The sequence below is a fragment of the Musa acuminata genome, chromosome BXJ2-6 (assembly GCF_036884655.1).
Source record: "Musa acuminata AAA Group cultivar baxijiao chromosome BXJ2-6, Cavendish_Baxijiao_AAA, whole genome shotgun sequence".
NCBI lineage: Eukaryota > Viridiplantae > Streptophyta > Magnoliopsida > Zingiberales > Musaceae > Musa > Musa acuminata.
The window spans coordinates 32,944,501-32,965,283 of NC_088343.1; the positions used below are offsets into that span (position 1 = coordinate 32,944,501).

At 36.5% G+C, this 20,783-nt stretch overlaps 1 protein-coding gene across 1 annotated transcript; it reads left to right on the plus strand.

Moving 5' to 3' along the window:
• The first annotated feature begins 2,093 nt into the window (after positions 1 to 2,093).
• Positions 2,094 to 7,017, plus strand: LOC103988765 (magnesium-chelatase subunit ChlI, chloroplastic). Its single transcript, XM_065113572.1, has 4 exons — positions 2,094 to 2,250; positions 2,336 to 2,451; positions 2,522 to 3,588; positions 6,670 to 7,017. The coding sequence occupies exons 1-3, from the start codon at positions 2,160 to 2,162 to the stop codon at positions 3,572 to 3,574; spliced, it is 1,260 nt and encodes a 419-aa protein (XP_064969644.1). The 5' UTR covers positions 2,094 to 2,159; the 3' UTR covers positions 3,575 to 3,588; positions 6,670 to 7,017.
• The last annotated feature ends 13,766 nt before the right edge of the window (positions 7,018 to 20,783 follow it).

The following is a 20,783-nucleotide window of genomic DNA, read 5'->3' on the forward strand; positions in this document are numbered from 1 at the left end:
CTTAGGAGGCAACCCTTACAAGCACTCACTCTCCTCTTTAAACAGAAATCTAAGTTTAAGCTAGAGGAGGGAATACACTTATTATCGCAGCAGCGTTTTCTCTCTTTTAATCTCTCTATACTTTTATGCTTTAACCATGGATGAGAGGGGTATTTATAGGCTTCAAGTTTATTCAAACATGGAGCCTAAAACTTTCCCATCCCGGGTTCCCCGAGCACGGGCGGTACCACCGCCTAGTGTTAGTCTGACGCTGACACTGCCCTGGGCGGTACCACCGCCCAAGTTTGGCGGTACCACCACCTAGGGGGCTGGGTGGTACCACCACCTGACAGTCTCGAAGACTATGCCATGACGGTGAGACTCCTTGGGGCACTGTTTGGTCTTCTTATTGGGCCCAACACAGTTCTTATATGGGCCTAGCTGGCCCCTAATTAGGTTGGCCCAAATCCAAGCCCAATTACGTGCTAACTACGAAATCCTAAGACATTTGCTAAGCTAAACAAGTCCCTATGTCTATTCTTTCGGCGAGCTTTCGGCGATTATCCGGTGAACTTCTAACAATCTCTCGGCAATGTTCTGGTGGACTCCCGGTAAGCTCTTAGATTTTACGACGATCTTCTTGGCAAGTTCCGATGAGCTTCTCTAGCAAGCTCCAATACTTCTCGGCTGGTTCTGCCAGAACTTTCAACGAATGTCCGGACTTCCGACGAACTCTCGAACTCCCAACGAAGTTGCGTCCTTAACTCCGGGACTTCATTTTGCTTCATGCCTTGCTATCATAGTTAATCCTGCATATGAAAAAACTTCGATCTAGACAATTAATACTAAGCATTAATCAAGTTGTCCGGCATATCATTGGTACCTCGACGCTTCGTTAGATTCTTCGGTGCATCGTCCTCTCTTGCGGCCTATTGCCCAATCGATCAGTTGACTCCGTAACTCCGATATCCTTGGCACAATATCCGATCTTCTTGGCTCGATGCTCGAATCCACGGCCTGAAGCCTTCTATCGATACGTCGACCATTTCTCTATCTCGACGTCCAATCTTCTAATATATTTTCCTCTAGCACAATATGATTTTTCCTACTTTAATTGTCTCATCCTGATCGAAGCATCATGCGTCACTCAAAACGTAGATTAAAACATAAACACATATCAATTAGTTTCATCATCAAAATACGAGATTCAATAATAATGATATATGTTATTTAAGTTAAAATAAATATATCTTATTGAGGAAAGAGAAGCGACGGAAGTCATAACGACGGACAAAGGTGGAGAGGCAAAAGTAAGAGAGGTCGGAGGAGGAGGTGAGGTGAGGAAGAGCTAGACCACCAGGTTGTGGGCTCGACAGGTGGGGGTGCAGGAGAGGACGAAGTATGAGACGATGGGGACAAAGACGCTCAGGAAGAGGAAGAGGGACCATGAGACCATTACATGCTTAGCGTTGGACTAGTCAATGCACATCCACCTGAGGTAAGACAAAAAGCTTCTAAGCTTGTCTTCAACGAGGAAGAGGTTGCGTGTGTATGATGCCTTGCTAGGTAGTTGTGGCTCAGTACTATTGTTGATGGTCGCTTCTACGATGATATCTTTTCCGATGATTGTCTTAATTTTTTTAATTTAAATTATATATATTATTATATTAATGGTTTATTGTGAGTCAACATGTCAAACTCTAACACCTATTAACTTAAGTTTGATAGAAGATGCTTATATGCTATGTTTTTAAAAATATATGAATTATTTTATATACAAGTAAAATCATAAGGGTTTAATCGGTCGATGACCAAAATAACAAGAGCTAAAATAAATTTTTTAAAAAATTTAAATTATATATATTATTATCTTAATAATTTATTATGAGTTATCATATAATAACTTATATGCTATGTTTATACTATATTTTTAAAAAATATAAAAATTATTCTAGATAAAATAAATCATAAGTATTTAAGTACCATACAATGGAGCACAACACCTCTTGAAATGTGAGCTATGCATAGAGTTGGGCCGACGCTGGGCTGGTCTTTAAAACGAGCCCAACTCCACGTAGGCATTAAGGGCAACCGCTGCCTTCCCTCTCTCTCTTCTTATCCCACACCACTCTCCTCCCCCGCAACTCACGCACGGCTCGCAGGACTTCCCCCGTCCTCCCATGGCGGGTCTGCTCGCGCCCTCCTCCCCCGCCCTCCCCGCTTCCAGAATTCGAACCCTCCCCACTCCTCTCTCCCCAACTTCACTTCCCGGTAAGTCCACTTGGCATTCGATCTCTATTCGACAAAGGAACCCTCTACCGCTGCATCACAATCTCCTTCCTTGCTTCCTCCTCAGCCGGCATTTGCCACCAGAGGAACTTAAATGGCCGCGCCCGAACTGCGCACAAGCACCGAGTCTGCCGCTCCCTTGTCTCTGGTGCTGCCGCCACTGAGCTCACCACCGCTGAAGAGGTGAGTTCTTTCCCCAATTGCCGGAGGTTGAGGTACGAGCGTTTGCGTGTTTAACGCTGAGTTTTGGTAGGGGAAGAAGTTGACGATCGACGAGAGGCAGCGGTCGGTCTTCCCCTTCTCGTCCATCGTGGGGCAGGACGAGATGAAGATGTGCCTCCTCCTCAACGTTATCGACCCCAAGATCGGCGGCGTTATGATCATGGGCGACCGCGGCACCGGCAAGTCCACGACCGTCCGCTCCCTCGTTGACCTCCTTCCCGAGATCAAGGTGGTCGTGGGCGACCCGTTTAATTCCGACCCTGAGGACCCCGAGTCCATGAGCATGGACGTCCGCGAGCGCGCCGCCCGCGGCGAGCCCCTCCCCGTTGCCGCCACCAAGATCACCATGGTGGACCTCCCGCTCGGCGCCACCGAGGACCGCGTCTGCGGCACCATCGACATCGAGAAGGCCCTCACCGAGGGAGTCAAGGCCTTCGAGCCCGGCCTGCTCGCCAAGGCGAACAGAGGTATCCTCTACGTTGACGAGGTCAATCTCTTGGATGACCACCTGGTGGACGTGCTCCTCGACTCCGCCGCCTCCGGATGGAACACCGTGGAAAGGGAGGGCATCTCCATTTCCCACCCCGCTCGGTTCATTCTCATCGGTTCTGGCAACCCCGAGGAAGGTGAGCTCCGGCCGCAGCTCCTCGACAGGTTTGGAATGCACGCACAGGTGGGGACGGTCAGGGACGCCGAACTGAGGGTCAAGATTGTGGAGGAGAGAGCTCGGTTCGATAGAGACCCCAAGGGGTTCAGGGAATCTTACCGGGCGGAGCAGGAGAAGCTCCAGCGACAGATTACATCAGCACGAAGCTCGCTTGCATCGGTGCAGATCGATCACGACCTTCGCGTGAAGATCTCTAAAGTTTGTGCGGAGCTGAATGTGGACGGGCTGAGAGGGGATATTGTCACCAATAGGGCTGCCAAGGCTTTGGCAGCACTGAAAGGGAGGGACAAAGTGACTGCAGAAGACATAGCCACTGTCATTCCAAACTGCTTGAGACATCGGCTTAGGAAGGATCCTCTGGAGTCAATCGACTCGGGTTTGCTCGTCATCGAGAAGTTCTATGAGGTCTTTAGCTGAGCTAACTCCAAGAGGTAAATTGCAAGGACCCAAGAAATTATATGGATGCTTTTTTCAAATCTTTCTGTAGGCCATATTTCTTTTCTTCTCAATGTTTTCTAGTAATTTGGAATGTCACGGCTTAAGAATACTCATGAATTTAGTATGTAGGATTGTGTTTCTTATCAATAGTGACTTTGGTTGATCACTAAGGGATAACAGTTACACATCAAAGTACTTTGTTATGTCCTGATTCTTGCACTGTTTATGTTGCAACTGTGGTATTTTTAGTTTCGCTGGTTTCTCAAGACAAACTAGGATGTTATAATGTTGCTTGTAATTTGGTTTAGATGTATCTTAAAATTGACTGTTTCATGTATCATAGTAGTATCAATAGTGGTAAAATGAAAATGTGAATGTTTAGGACTTTCTATGCACAGAGGGCAAGTGTTTAGAGAGGTAGATTTCAGATAATCATCACAATGATGATTGGCATCAGAAAATATATGAACATTGATTAATGATGTCCTCACCCAGTGTCATCAAAAGGGTGAGTCATGGTACCATACTAGCATTGATTAATAATTTTTGGGATATGGTGCCACATGTCAGCCATGTAGAATGACCCAATTTACCTACATGATCGTGGTACATTTCAAAATTTTTATAACCAAGTTCTATAGGTGAACACTGATGGCTTTGGACAAAATTGAAATATTCTTGTAACAATAAGAGGTTCTTCTTAACAACTCTGAAAACGACAAGTATGAACAATATTAGATATTAATTAGATGTATCTAAATTAATCTTGCATTGTGATTCAGCTAGATTGCAGTGAATTTTAAGGGATGAACAATGAGAGAGACACAAGTGTTATTGATGTGATAATATGAGATGTTTAGATCTTGGGTCTCTTGTGATATTAATGCATCCATGTGAAAGATACTGTATTGTTTAAAGTCTTATTTTGATACTTTTCCTTTCTAGGGCTATCAGTATCAGTAGACTAAGTAACTGATGATTCAGTAACCTTCAAGAACTTATGGTACTTGTGCAAAAGAACATAATTATTTGGTAGCAGGGCATGATCTAACCAGCTGGAGTGAGACAACAATCATATTGTAGGTGAACATCAGAACTGAAATTGAAGATAATACAAACAGTTGAATTTTTCACACTCAGATCTTGGGTTAATTCTTTTTTATTAAAATTAATAGATACTATGACAAGCAATAAAATACCAGTTATTGGGCCTAGCTAATGAATATTTTAGTGTTCATCTGAGGATCTAACTTTATGTACCAAGAGAAAATGTAAATTTCCAACCCGAGTTCTGTTGAGGACAGTATGACCCTATGACTTGACTCCATCAATAGGTAGATATCCAATGTTAGGTGTAAGGAGAGGTATATGGAGATCTAAGAAGGTTTTACTAAAAACTATGAATAAAGATTTAAATACCCATAATTTATAAAGGATATGGTTTGGTACAGTGATCAATGATAGCAAAAGCTCAACATAGCTGACCCCAAATTGTTAAAGACATTATGACTTATTATTGTAGATACCCATGGTTATTTGGGTTCATTGTGGGTTCAACAATGAACTATGCTGGACACTTGATGCTTTCTTTTCTTTTTATGGAATGGGCCAACAATTTAAAAGAACTAATAGTAAGCATGAATGCTCGAAGTTAAAGTTACAGGTGGCCAAATGATTCTAGTAAGCATTAAACTCATAACTTGGTAGTCTGATGTGCCATATTATTACCTTTAACGCATAACTTATTTTATGAGTTTCTTTGGTGCTTTTATTCAAAAGCTACTTTTTTCTTAATTACTATCATAATAAATTCATATTCTTTGAAAATGAAACCTTTAAGTAATTAAATCATTTGGTTGTCATCCATGGCATTGTTCCCAGTATGATATGTTCTTATTGCTTTATGTGTGGCAATTTTTACTCTCAAGAATGCACCTTCTTTTGCTTGCACATGCCATTCTTTTAGGTAACAATTTGTTCTGTTAGTTGATTTTGTTTTCTATGGATATTACCCTGCAAACCTCTACCATTTTCATGATTTATTTTTATTCTTCTGTAAGAAAATCCATCAATAAAAGCAATTGTGAACTTGCTGGGTAGGCTGCTGGGGAAAGTATAGAGTTTAGATATCATTATTTTGGGACAAAATTTGCAAGAGATTCTTCTACTGATAGAGCAGGCAGCAATTGAAGATTCAAGAGATGTTAGAAAAGATGTTTATACATAATTGTAATATGCATTATTTATAGGATTTTTCTTTGTGTGGACAGAGGAACAAATGCATCAAGGATGGATATCACCCACGGAGAGTCTGAAGGATAGTGTTATTTTTGGCTTTCATGCAATTGTGTAAGGTAAAATATGCTAAAAATAATGCAGAAAAATGTATCGACCCATCAATCCACCATAATCCCATCCATTTTGGCCTGAACCAGTTAGTTATGTGGGTAAAATCTGGGTCAAGAAAAGTTGACCTGTTGGTGGGTGAGATCGGGGTTTGGATCAGTCATCATCAGCCTTAGATGCTCTCCTGTCCATCTCAAATAGAATCCTATCCAACTCATTTGCATCCTTACTTCAAGGGATTCTGGTTTGGCACCTTGTTGTTGATAAAGGATTACAATAGAGTTTTATAGATGTGTTCTAAGAATGTCAATAAGAATTAGATTGCTTAGGTTCCTGAGGGATGTTAGATGTGAAAAGAGACCTGTTGATAACGACCATGCGAATGTAGTATCAGCATATTATAAAAACAAATTTCTCATTACATCTTTCTAAAATTTCAGGCTTAAGATGATGAAATCATCAGATAAAAGGTTGCATTACTGTTGCCATTCTTAGACATGTATAAACATTAAGTAGCTTAGACCAGTCTTCATTTTGCTACAATCAATCTCTTGAAGTCTGCTAATGTTATCGATTAGGTTCTGAAATCAGTTGTTGTAAATAAAATGTTCTTTTTAAGTTTGTAATTGATGTGTATTTTCCCTCTCCATCTGATATTTTAGCATTTCTTTTGTTTTTCTTGTTCGATATTAACATGATTTTTGTGGATGCATATGTTTCATTCTTAGGTCATTTTCTTACTGTTCAACACGAGTGGCTCAACTTCATGAAATTCAGCTTTTAGTGAAGACTGACATCCAAAATGAAATGCAGCTTTTAGCGAAGACTGACTTCCAAAATGAAATGCAGCTTAGTTTTTAAAACTTTTGATTTTTCTAGTTTGGTGAATTCCAGAAAGTTGTCTGCAGAGTGTTTACTTTAGAAATTTTATGTGTTCAGATATTAAAGACACAGTCATTCAGAGGAGTGTTTGAAGAAAAAGATCCTAATTGCATGGTTGTCAATTTTGCTCCTCCGTTGTAGACTCAAACATTGTCAAGAAATCTGAGTGTGATCAAAGCTGGGTGTTTGTTTCATAGACTTGACTGACCGATGAGGAGGAGAGAGTTATGAGCTTTTTATGTATGTGAACATGTTTTTGTTGTTTATCCTTAATATTTTGTCTTCTTAATCCCCCAATCCTGTATTAATTTTCTCACCATTTTAAATTCTGATATTTACATGCATGTCCCCTGCTCAATAAAAAAAAAAAAAAAAAAAAACTAGGTTTAAATGCTTCTTCTACCTGTGGTTCTAACCCAGCAAATATTTCCTCTCTTCTGTTCCTACTTGTTAAGAGCTCATAGTAAATTCAACTGTTCTACTTGTTAAGAGCTCATAGTCAATTCAACTGTTCTACTTGTTAAGAGCTCATAGTAAAAATTCAATTGTTCTACTTGTTAAGAGCTCATAGTAAATTCAATTGTTCTACTTGTTAAGAGCTCATAGTGAATTCAACTGTTCTACTTGTTAAGAGCTCATAGAATTCAACTGTTCTACTTGTTAAGAGCTCATAGTAAATTCAACTGTCCTACTTGTTAAGAGCTCAAAGTGAATTCAACTGTTCTACTTGGTAAGAGCTCATAGTAAGTAAATTCAACTGTTCTACTTGTTAAGAGCTCATAGTGAATTCAACTGTTCTACTTGTTAAGAGCTCATAGTGAATTCAACTGTTCTACTTGTTAAGAGCTCATAGTAAATTTAACTGTTCTACTTGTTGAGAGCTCATAGTAAATTCAAGGTTCCTTTTGCCAAAAAAGGTAAGAAAAACTTCAAGATTCCTAAAAGTGCTCTGTAGTTTTTACCTATTGCTGATTTGTTATTATTGGGAGGTTATAGTTTCCTTTTCTTTTTTTCTTTTCTTATCTCATAAACAAAAAAAAATTTGTCTCAATGAAGAAAAATCATTCTTTTTTATATTATAGAGCTTAATAACTTCCATCAAAAACAACAGATGCAAAAAAATAATAATAAGATCAAGCATGTCAATCTATCTTATAGTAAACAAAACCTTGTGCCAATATTAGAGACACATTTAACAATCCAACTAGGATCATAACCAAGCAAGATAATTTGTCATAAAATTAGATGACCAATAAAACAAAGTGACTTGACTGTCATCAATCAATCACATAGGCATACTTCAAGCTATGACCAGAAGATTTGGGAAGGCAAAGAAAGCACCTATTTAGCTGAAATAAATTATGCGTTTATATCTAAATGAAAGAAACAGGTCAAACTCACCTGCAATTCCTGAAACTTATCCTCAAAAACTGCCGACAGATTTGTCTCGTATCTTTTGCCTACATAGAGATATCATATTTATTGTTCAGTGAGAGTCCTAAGCATCTTCTTTACTTACATCTAATAAGGAGAAGAGAAGAAAATGAATAGCAATTTTTTTTTAATGCAGAGACTATTATGATTTGATTTTGAAGACCTAAAAGGACGAAAAAAACACTGGGAACAAGCATCCTCCCAAGTAGTAGTATATCACCTTCTATGCTGTATTGCCTGCCTCATCTCACAGGTAACACAAACCACCTACTCAAAGCTAGAGAATGAATGGTAAGGTAGAAGGAGAGCTGATGAAACTACTGTGACAAATATATAGGAACAGATGGGAAAAATCAAAAATAGCTAGAGAATTCTTCTACATATATATATGATATTTATATGTAATTCAGTAAATATGTTAAAGCAAAATGTAAAACCTGAGAATTGGCAAGATGTTACAAGTGTTGCTGTTTAAGAAGAAGATAACATATAGTTAAAGCTAAATAGAAGCATAAATAATGTTTAGTCGTAAGGGGAAATTTATTCTGAGCACAACTCTTTCCAAAGAAACACAGGATAGAAGAAGTTTTTAGAGTATCAAACAAATCATTTGATGAGTAGTAGTAGTAGTAGTATATCCAGTTTTGAGTTTACTGAAAAATGTGACTCCGACTTGGCTCAAAATTTTGCAAGTGAAATTATAAATTCACGACCATGATAAAATGTACAACAATTTCCTAACCAATTGATTTGAAATAAATAAATCACGAATTATTGAAAAAACTATTGAAGTAATTTGCATCTTTCCAAGATCAATGGAATGAAATATATTCATAATTATCGCAATTTTACTTTAGGAAACATTTCATTCAAAGTGCAGTAATTGTAATCTGATGTGAAGTCACATATATTCCTAATCTAATCATAACAATATGACTTTACAGAACCAAATGAAATACATAGTCGATAGATAATGTGTAAATCGTAATAAACAAAAGAAAATTAAATGGTTGTGGTGGATCTTAAACCCTATTTCACAGTAAAAAAATATATAAGAAATGCATAACCATGTTGAAAAAGCACTAGAATGTCCAAACACAATTTGATTTTAAAGTAAATCATTATTTTGCAAAAGATAAATATAAATTATATCATTATGAGATTAATATAATTAAAATTACAGCAGTACATTGTGATGTGAAGTTACATATATTCCTGATAATCACATCATCACTTTATGAAACAAATTGAAATTACAAAACAAATGCAATCATTTGACCTTATAATATGATACAAAAATATAGCAAATTCATAAGCATGGTAAAATGACTTGGATGTCCCCATTTTGATTGATTTTAAGTAAAAAATCATGAATCCGTGAAAACTAAATATAACTTATTTCTTTGTAGGATCAATAATTAAATATATTCATAATCATAATAACATGAATTCATGAAACATTTTAAAATTACAATAATATGTAATAATTACATATATTCTTATTTGTTAGGAAAAGAGTCGGTACTAAGAGAGGGCGGGTGAATTAGTACAGCGGTAAAATTACGTCGGTTCAAAAAACTTTTGTATGATAAAAATCGATTTCGACGAAAACCATTTCGGAGAGTGGTTAACTTGGAAGTGTTTTCGTAAAGATAGCTTGAAAGCGTACGGAAGATGCGTAGTAGATGTAAAGCAAGTTAAGAGGTTTGCAGTAAAGTAAATTGCTCAAAAATGCAAACCAAAGAAGAACACGCTGATTTTATAGTGGTTCGGTCGTCATGGCCTACATCTACTCCACCAATTCCTCTTCCATCGAGGCCACTGGCATCCACTATCGATCTTCCATATCAACCTCCTTCTTACACCCATCTTCTCCTTTTACTGGGTTTAGGAGACAACTCTTACAAGTACATACTCTCCGCTCTAAATAGAATTCTAAATTTAAGCTAGAGGAGGGATTTTTCAAGTGATTTATATAGCGTTTTCTCACTTTAAAACTCTGCTTACCAGGGATGAGAGGGGTATTTATAGGCCTCAAGTTGATTCAAACTTGGAGCCTAAAAACATCTCATCCCAGGTTTCCTAGGTACGGGCGGTACCACCGCCAATGTCAGCCTAACACTGACACTGCACTGGGTGGTACCACTGCCCAGACCGATGGTACCACCGCTTGACACAATCTCGGAGACTGTGCCACGATGGTGTCACCTCTTCGGGTAAAGCCCAACACAGTTCTTACATGGGCCCAATTGGCCCCTAATTGGGTTGGTCCAAATCTAATCTCAATTACGTGCTAACTATGAAATCTAAGATATACTTATACTAAACAAGTCCCTAGGTCTTGGTTTCTTCCGGCGAGCTTCTAGTGATCTTCCGGCGAACTTCTGACGATCTCCCGGTAATGTTCCAACGGACTTCTAGCAAGCTCCTGGACTTTACGATGATCTTCTTAGCGAGTTCCAACAAGCTTTTTTCGCTAAGCTCCTGGATTTCTCGACCGGTTCCTGCAGAACTTCCGATGAACATCTGGTCTTCTGATGAACTCTCGAACTCCCAACGAAATCGTGTCCTTGACTCCGAGACTTCATTTTGCTTCATGTCTTGCTATGGTAATTAATCTTGCACATGTAAAACACACTTCGATCTAGACAATTATTACTAAGCTTTAATCATGTTCTCCGGCATGTCATTGGTCCATCGACGCTTCGTCCGATTCTTCGGCGCATCGTCCTCTCTTGGAGCCTATTGCCCAATCGGCTAGTTGACTCCGTAACTCCGATATCCTTGGTGCAATATCCACTCTTCTTGGCCCGATGCCCGAATCCATGGCCCGAAGCCTTTTGTCGATACGTCGACCGATCCTCCGACCTGACGTCCAATCTTCTGATATGTTTTCCTCCGGCCCAACATGATTCTTCTTGCTTTAATTGTCTCATCCTAATCGAAGCATCCTGCGTCACTAAAAATGCAGATCAAATCATAAACACTTATCAATTAATTTCATCATCAAAATACGAGATTCAACAATCTCCCCCTTTTTTATGATGACAACCAATTGATGACGGAGTTAACCTTAACTCCCCCTATCAATATGTTATATTGATAGAGACTCTTGGATTCAAAAATCCAAGCAACATGTTATCATAAACTTATGCATAACATCATACTTCTCCACCTTTGTAATCAACAAAAAGAAGTGTAACTTTCTTATGTTTGAAAATACAAGTTCAACTCATTGCATAATAAATATAATCTCTATTTTTATCATCATGCAAGCTAGCAAAAATTTAGCAAGTTCTACATCATTTTAGAACATGCAAGCTATCAAGTTTTAGATATGCAAGGTAGTAAAATAGCATATTCTACATTATATAAGCTAGCAAAATTTATTATCATTTTAGAAAGTGTAAGCCAGTAATTTTCTATCACTTTACAACATGCATAATAAGATGTGTATGATTACAAATTTTATAAGTTTGTATTTTTGCTTTTTAAGATAGGCAAGCTAGTGATTTTCAAGATAGCAAGTTTTTTCTTCTCTTTTGAGAAGTGACATTTTTGCTTCCTTTGCAAAGTGAAAGCTAACAAATTTTACACATATGAAAGTTAGCAAAGTTTTACGTCTTTTGAGATAAGCAAGCTTTTTGCTTCTCTTTATAATGTCCAAACTAGCAACGATTGCTTTTCTTTGCCATGCATAAGTTAGCAAATTTTACATCATTCTTGAATTGTGTAAGCTAGCATCTTTCTCTTTGAGACGTGTACATTAGCAACTCTTTTTCCCCCTTTGTCACCGTCAAAAAAAGGGAAAGAATACAATTTTGTAGTTCTTTTCCCTTTACATCAATTTTCATAAGAACAATAAATTTGCATTATAAACATAATCTCATGTTTATCATTCAAGCTAACATATATTTTTTGTTCTCTTTTGCAATGTGCAAACTAACAATTTCTTTTTTTTTTTACAATAATGATTCAATCATGATATATAAATCATAAATATTTCAAATGGTATCAAAAAGTCAAATTACATTACATCCTATCATGCATGATCATAACTTCACATTTATATGCATTAAAATAATATCAAGAGTATTTCATGCATAATTTTATATCATCACATGAAAAAATATCAAGAGAATTTGGTAATGAGATGCATAAATAATGAAGATAAATTGTGAATATCAAGAGACATATTATGATTCTTTTTTAATAACTCAAATAGAAAAAAAAATCATAGTAGACAATCTTGATTTATAAAAAGAATTTTCAAGTTATAATTATGAGAAATCAAGATAAAAATCATGGTTAGATGAAACTCATTCAAATTATCAAAATCACTTTCAAGAGATTCAAAATGACATAAACAACTTTATCAATCTCTCGGTGAAAATTTGATAAGATAAAGAAAAAAAATTTTCAAGAAAAATATTTTTCTCTTTTTAGTTGTTTCAATTTATGTGATTTATTTCATAGAAGCATGCCTTTGTCCCCTTTTTTTTATGCCAAATGAAAATATATCTATATCATTGTTTAAAACGAAAGTGTAAGATTTATTATGACAAAAATCAATAAGCCACTTTCATTATGGTAAAAATCAATAATTCATAAATCACAAGATTCATCATGCATAATTTAAAATTATAAAACCATTAAACATGATTTCAAATCAATATGCTCAAGTTTTTGTATGAAAACCATTCATCTTGTTTACAACTAAAAAAGCAACATTTCATCATAAATAACTTCAAAGAGTCATGCATAATTTAAATATAAAATCATTAAGCAAAATACTTACGTTATTTCATATAAGCATGTCTTTTTCATTTATGCTAAATCAAAACATGCATCATTTTCAAAACCGAAAAAGCAACTTTCATTACGGTAAAAATCACAAAGATCATCATACATCATTTCTAAATATAAACTCATTAAACATGATATCAAATCATCATTACATTATTTCATCAAGCATGATTTCATAAGGTATTTTTAATCAAAATCATTTTGTTTGTTAATCATAAAACATGTAATTTTTAAAATCACTAGAAAGGTAAGCATGATCCAATTTTATTTTTACATTTTCATTAAACATACAATTTTCAAAAAGAAATTTAGATAATTTTTTTAAAACTAAATTAAAAACAACTTATGAAGAACATCAAGTGATTTCAAAGTAAACTAAGGGAGGGAGTTTCGTTTGAGTTGTTTACCTTGTTGTAGAAAGCCGTTAAGGCGTAGTTTGCCACTTCACCTTTATTGATTTTCTCCTTATCTTCGGATGAGCTTGATTCGTCCCAAAGTGCTTCCTTCTTTTTGTGTTCATAGCAAGTAGTTGCGTTCTTTTTTACTTTGGTTCTTTAACTTTTATTTCATAAACCTTTTAAATTTCATAGTGAGGAGTTCATGTTTACCATCACTTGAGCTTATGCTCGAGTGGTCTTCAATTATTCTAAGTCCAAAATCCTTTCTGTTCTTTGGAAGGTGGTTCTCATGTTCGTCAAGTGTCACATTAGTCATTTCGTAGGTCATTAAAGACCCGATAAGTTCTTCGATCATAAAAGTATTCAAGTTTTTTTATTCTTGAATAGTCGTTACTTTCGAATTCCAATTTTTAGAAAGAGATCTTAAAATCTTGTTAACGAGTTCAAAATTCGAAAAGCTTTTACCAAGAGCTTTTAAACCATTGACGACATCCGTAAAATGGGTGTACATGTCAACAATGGTTTCGCTTAGCTTCATTCGAAAAAGTTCAAAATCATGCATTAAAAAGTTGATTTTTGAATCTTTAATGTGTGATTTCGAGAGTACGCCATATGTGCCTTCATGTGTGATTTCGAAAGTACGCAATATGTCGAAAGTCGTTTCACACATAGAAACCCGATTAAACTCAGTTTTATCTAAGGCACAAAATAAGGCATTCATAGCCTTTGCATTTAGAGAAAAAGTCTTCTTCTCCAAATCATTCCAATGGTTCATTGGGAGAGAAGACTTTGAAAACCAAATTCGATTATGTGCCATATATCGAGATTCAATGAAAGTAAAAAAACTCTCATTCGAATTTTCCAATAAGTGTAGTTCGTCCCATTGAAAAATGGAGGACAAATGAGAGAGTGACCCTCTTGAAAGCCGTAAAGAGTTATTTTTCTTTGGATGTTAAACCAAATAAGGAAAACGAGGCTTTAATACCAAATGTTAGGAAAAGAGTCAGCACTAAGAAGGGGGGGGGGGGGTGAAGTAGTGCAGCACTAAAATTACGTCGGTTCAAAAAACCTTCGTACGATATAAATCGATTTCGACGAAAACCGTTTCAAAGAGAGGTTAACTTGAAAGCGTTTTCATAAAGATAGCTTGAAAGCGTACGAAAGATGCGTAATGGATGTAAAGTAAGTTAAGATGTTTGCAGTAAAGTAAATTGCTCAAATATAGAAATGCAAACCAGAGAAGAATACACCAATTTTATAGTAGTTCGATCATCGTGACCTACATCCACTCTGCCTATTCCTCTTCCATCGAGGCCACCGGCATCCACTATCGATCTTCCTTTAATAGGCGAAGATCAACCTCCTTCTTACACCCCTCTTCTCCTTTTATCAGGTTTAGGAGACAACCCTTACAAGCACATACACTCCTCTCTAAATAGAATTCTAAGTTTAAGTTAGAGGAGGGATTTTTCAAGTGATTTCTATAGTGTTTTCTCACTTTAAAACTCTTTGTGCTTATGTATCTTAACCATAGATGAGAGGGGTATTTATAGGCCTCATGTTGATTCAAACTTGGAGCTTAAAAACATCTCATCCTAGGTTTCCTAGGTACGGGTGGTACCACCGCCTGTGCTGGGCGGTACCACCACTAATGTCAGTCTAACACTGACACTGCATTGGGCAGTACCACCGCCCAGTCTAGCAATACCACCGCCTGCAGCCTCTCGGAGGCTGTGTCTGGGCAATACCACCGCCTAGACCAGTGATACCACCGCCTAACTCAGTCTCAAAGACTATGCCACGACGGTGTCACCTCTTGGGGCACTGTTTGAGCCTTTTCATTGGGCCCAACACAATTCTTACATGGGCCCAATTGGCTCCTAATTGGGTTAGCCCAAATCCAATCCCAATTACGTGCTAACTATGAAATCTAAGGCATACTTAAGCTAAACAAGTCCCTAGGTCTTGGTTTCTTCCGGCGAGCTTCCAACGATCTTCCGGCGAAACTCCGACGATCTCCCGGCAATGTTCCAATGGATTTCCGATAAGCTCCTGGACTTCACAACGATCTTCTTGGTGAGTTCCGACGAGCTTCTTCCGGCAAGCTCCTGGACTTCTCGGCTGGTTCCTGCAAAACTTCCAACAAACGTTTGGTCTTCCGACGAACTCTTAAACTCCCAATGAAATCGCATCCTTGACTCTAGGACTTCATTTTGCTTCATGTCTTACTATCGTAGTTAATCCTGCACATGTAAAACACACTTTGATCTAGACAATTATTACTAAGCTTGAATCATGTTGTTCAGCATATCATTGGTCCATCGACACTTCGTCCGATTCTTCGGTGCATCGTCCTCTCTTGCGGCCTATTACCCAATCGGTCAGTTGACTCCGCAACTCCGATATCCTTGGCGCAATATCCGCTCTTCTTGGTCCGATGCTTGAGTCCATGGCCCGAAGCCTTCTGTCGATACATCGACCGATCCTCCAGCCCGATGTCTAATCTTCTGACATGTTTTCCTCTGGCCCAACATGATTCTTTCTGCTTTAATTATCTCATCCTGATCGAAGAATCCTGCGTCACTAAAAACACATCAAATCATAAACACTTATTAATTGGTTTCATCATCAAAATATGAGATTCAACAATCTCTCCCTTTTTTATAATGATAACTAATTGATGACGAAGTTAACCTTAAACCCCCCTATCAATATGCCATATTGATAGAGACTCTTGGATTTAAAAATCCAAGCAACATGTTATCATAAACTTATGCATACCCTTTATCACAAAAAAGAGAAGTGTAACTTTCTTGTGTTTGGAAATACAAGTTAACTCATTGCATAATAAACATAATCTTCATTTTTATCATCATGCAAGCTAGCAAAATTTTAGCAAGTACTACATCATATTAGAATATGCAAGCTATCAAGTTTTAGATATGTAAGGTAGTAAGATAGTATGTTCTACATTATACAAGCTAGTAAAATTTATCATCATTTTAGAAAGTGTAAGCTAGCAATTTTCTATCACTTTACAACATGCATAATCACCAAATCATTATTAATTTTAAAGATGTGCATGATTGCAAATTTTGCAAGTTTGTATTTTTGCTTTTTAAGATAGGCAAAGCTAGTGATTTTCAAGATAGCAATCTCTTTTTTCTCTTTTTTGAAGTGTCATTGTTGCTTCTTTTGCAAAGTGCAAGCTAGCAAATTTTACACATATGAAAGTTGGCAAAGTTATGCATCTTTTAAGATAAGCAAGTTTTTTGCTTCTCTTTATGATGTCCAAACTAGCAATTGTTGCTTTTCTTTGCGATGGGTAAGTTAGCAAATTTTGCTTTATTCTTGAATTGTGCAAGCTAGCTTCTTTCTCTTTGAGATATGCACGTTAGCAACTCTTTCTCCCTCTTTCTCATTGTCAAAAAGAGGGAAAGAATAAAATTTTGTAGTTCTTTTCCCTTTACATCAATTTTTATATTATAAACAATAAATCTGTATTATAAACATAATCTCATGTTTATCATTCAAGCTTGCATATATTTTTTATTCTCTTTTGCAATATGCAAGATAATAATCTCCTTTTTCTTTTACAATAATGATTCAATCATATCATGCGATATATAAATCATAAATATTTCAAATCATGATGGTATCAAAAATCAAATTACATTATATCCTACCATGCACAATCATAACTTCACATTTATATGCATCAAAATAATATCAAGAGTATTTCATGCATAATTTTATATCATCACATGAAATTTATCAAGAAAATTTTGATGATGAGATGCATAAATAATGAAGATAAATTGTGAATATCAAGAGACATATTATGATTTTTTTTTAATAACTCAAATAGAAAAAAAATCATAGTAAACAATCTTGATTTATAAAAAGAATTTTTAAGTTATAATTACGAGAAATTAAGATAAAAATCATGAAACTCATTCAAATCATCAAAATCGCTTTCAAGAGATTCAAAATGACATAAACAACTTTATCAATCTCTTAGTAAAAACTTGATAAGATAAAGAAAAAGACATTTTCAAGAAAAATATTTTTCTCTTTTTAGTTGTTTCAATTCATGTGATTTATTTCATAGAAATATGCCTTTGTCCTGCGAAATGAAAATATATATATCATTGTTTAAAATGAAAATGTAAGGTTTATTACTACAAAGATCAATAAGCCACTTTTATTATAATAAAAATCGATAATCCATAAATCGCAAGATTCATCATGCATAATTTAAAATTATAAAACCATTAAACATGATTTCAAATCAATATGTTCAAGTTTTTGTATGAAAACCATCCATCTTGTTTATAACCAAAAAAGCAACATTTCATCGTTAATAACTTCAAAATCTCATGCATAATATAAATATAAAATCATCAAGTAAAATACTTACATTATTTCATATAAGTATGTCTTTTTTATTTATGCCAAATCAAAACATGCATTATTTTCAAAATTAAAAAAATAACTTTCATTACAGTAAAAATCACAAAGATCATCATGCATCATTTCAAAATATAAACTCATTAAGCATGATATCAAATCATCATTATATTATTTCATCAAATTTCATAAGATAGTTTTAATCAAAATTATTTTATTTGTTAATCATAAAACATGTAATTTTTAAAATCACTAGAAAGGTAAGCAAGATCCAATTTTATTTTTACATTTTCATTAAACATTATTAAACATGTAATTTAAAAAAAAAATTAGATAATTTTTTTGAAAATTAAATTAAAACAACTCATGAAGAACATCAAGTAATTTTAAAGTAAACTAAGGGAGTTTTGTTTGAGTTGTTTACCTCATTGTAGAAAGCTGTTGATTTTCTCCTTATCTTCGGATGAGCTTGATTCATCCCAAAGTGCTTCCTTCTTCTTGTGTTCATAGCAAGTAGTTGCGTTCTTTTTACTTTGGTTCTTTAACTTTTATTTCATGAACCTTTTAAATTTCATAGTGAGGAGTTCATGTTCACCATCACTTGAGCTTATGCTCAAGTGGTCTTCAATTGTTCTAAGTTCAAAATCCTTCCTATTCTTTGGAAGGTGGTTCTAATGTTTGTCAAGTGCCACATTAATCATTTCGTAGGTCATTAAAGACCCGATAAGTTCTTTGATAAAAAAGTATTCAAGTTTTTTTATTCTTGAATAGTCGTTACTTTCGAATTCCAATTTTTAGAAAAAGATCTTAAAATCTTGTTAACGAGTTCAAAATTCCAAAAGCTTTTACCAAGAGCTTTTAAACCATTGACAACATCCGTAAAATGGGTGTACATATCAACAATGGTTTCGCTCGACTTCATTCGAAAAAGTTCAAAATCATGCATTAAAAAGTTGATTTTCGAATCTTTAACTTTGCTAGTGCCTTCATAAGTGATTTCGAGAGTGCACCATATGTCGAAAGCCGTTTCACACATAGAAACCCGAGTAAACTCAGTTTTATCTAAGGCGTAAAACAAGGCATTCATAGCCTTTGCATTTAGAGAAAAAGTTCTCTTCTCCAAATCATTATAATGGTTCATTAGAAGAAAAGACCTTTGAAAACCAAATTCAGACTATATGCTATATATCGAGATTCAATGAAAGCAAGAAAACTCTCATTTGAGTTTTCCAATAAGTGTAGTCTGTTCCATTGAAAAAGGGAGGACGAATAAAAGAGTGGCCCTCTTGAAAGCCGAAACGAGTCATTTCTCTTTGGGTGTTAAACCAAATGAGAAAAATGAGACTCTAGTACCAACTGTTAGGAAAAGAGTCGGCACTAAGAGGGGGAGTAAATTAGTGTAGCGGTAAAATTACGTCGGTTCAAAAAATCTTCATACGATAAAAACTGATTTCGATGAAAAATATTTTGGAGAGAGGTTAATTTGAAAGCGTTTTCGTAAAGATAGCTTGAAAGCGTATGGAAGATGCCTAGTGGATGTAAAGCAAGTTAAGAGGTTTGCAGTAAAGTAAATTGATCAAATATAGAAATGCAAACCAGAGAAGAACACGTCAATTTTATAATGGTTCGATCGTCGTGACCTGCATCCACTCCGTCGATTCCTCTTCCGTCGAGGCCACTGGCATCCACTATTGATCTTTCTTTAATAGGCGAAGATCGGCCTCCTTCTTACACCCCTCTTCTCCTTTTACCAGGTTTAAGAGACAACCCTTACAAGCATACATACTTCTCTCTAAACAGAATTCTAAGTTTAAGCTAGAGGAGGGAATTTTCAAATGATTTCTATAGCGTTTTCTCACTTTAAAACTCTATGTATCTTAACCAGGGATGAGAGAGGTATTTATAGGCCTCAAGTTGATTCAAACTTAGAGCCCAAAAACATCTTATCTCGGGTTTCCTAGGTACGGGCGGTACCACCGCCTGTGCTAGGCGATACCATCACTTGTGCTGGGCGATACCACCGCCAATGTCAACTTGACACTAACATTGCACTGGGCGGTACCACCGCCCAGTCTAACGGTACCATCGCCTGCAGCCTCTCGGAGATTGTGTCTGGGCGATACCACCGCCTAGACCGGTGGTACCACCGCCTGACATAGTCTCGGAGATTGTGCCACGACGGTGTCACCCCTTGGGGTACTGTTTGGGCCTTTTCATTGGGCCCAACACAATTCTTACATGGGCCTAACTAGCCCCTAATTTGGTTGGCCCAAAGCCAATCTCAATTACGTGCTAACTATGAAATCTAAGGCATACTTAAGTTAAATAAGTCCCTAAGTCTTGGTTTCTTCTAACGAGCTTCCAGCGATCTTCCGGCGAACTTCCAACAATCTCCCGGCAATATTCCAACGGACTTTCGGCAATCTCCTAGACTTCACGATGATCTTCTTGGCGAGTTCCGACTAGCTACTTCCGACAAGCTCCTGGACTTCTCGGCTGATTCCTATAGAACTTCCGATGAACGTTTGGTCTTCCGACGAACTCTCGAACTCCCAACGAAATCATGTCCTTAACTCCGGGACTTCATTTTGCTTTATGCCTTGCTATCGTTGTTAATCCTGCACATGTAAAACACACTTCGATCTAGACAATTATTACTAAGCTTAAATCATGTTCCCCGGCATGTCATTGGTCCATCAATGTTTCGTCCGATTCTTTAGCACACATCCTCTCTTGCGGCCTATTGCCCAATTGGCTAGTTGACTCTGCAACTCCGATATCCTTGACGCAATATCCGCTCTTCATGGCCGATGCCCGAATTCATGGCCCGAAGCCTTCTATCGATACGTCAATCGATCCTTCGGCCCGATGTCCAATCTTCTGACATGTTTTCCTATGGCCCAACATGATTT

Excerpts from the sequence above, each read along its gene's own strand:
- LOC103988765 (XM_065113572.1), top strand. The coding sequence starts at position 2,160 with ATGGCGGGTCTGCTCGCGCCCTCCTCCCCCGCCCTCCCCGCTTCCAGA. Across the intron at positions 2,251-2,335 it reads CTCCCCAACTTCACTTCCCG|CCGGCATTTGCCACCAGAGG; the intron begins GTAAGTCCACTT and ends CTTCCTCCTCAG. Across the intron at positions 2,452-2,521 it reads AGCTCACCACCGCTGAAGAG|GGGAAGAAGTTGACGATCGA; the intron begins GTGAGTTCTTTC and ends GAGTTTTGGTAG.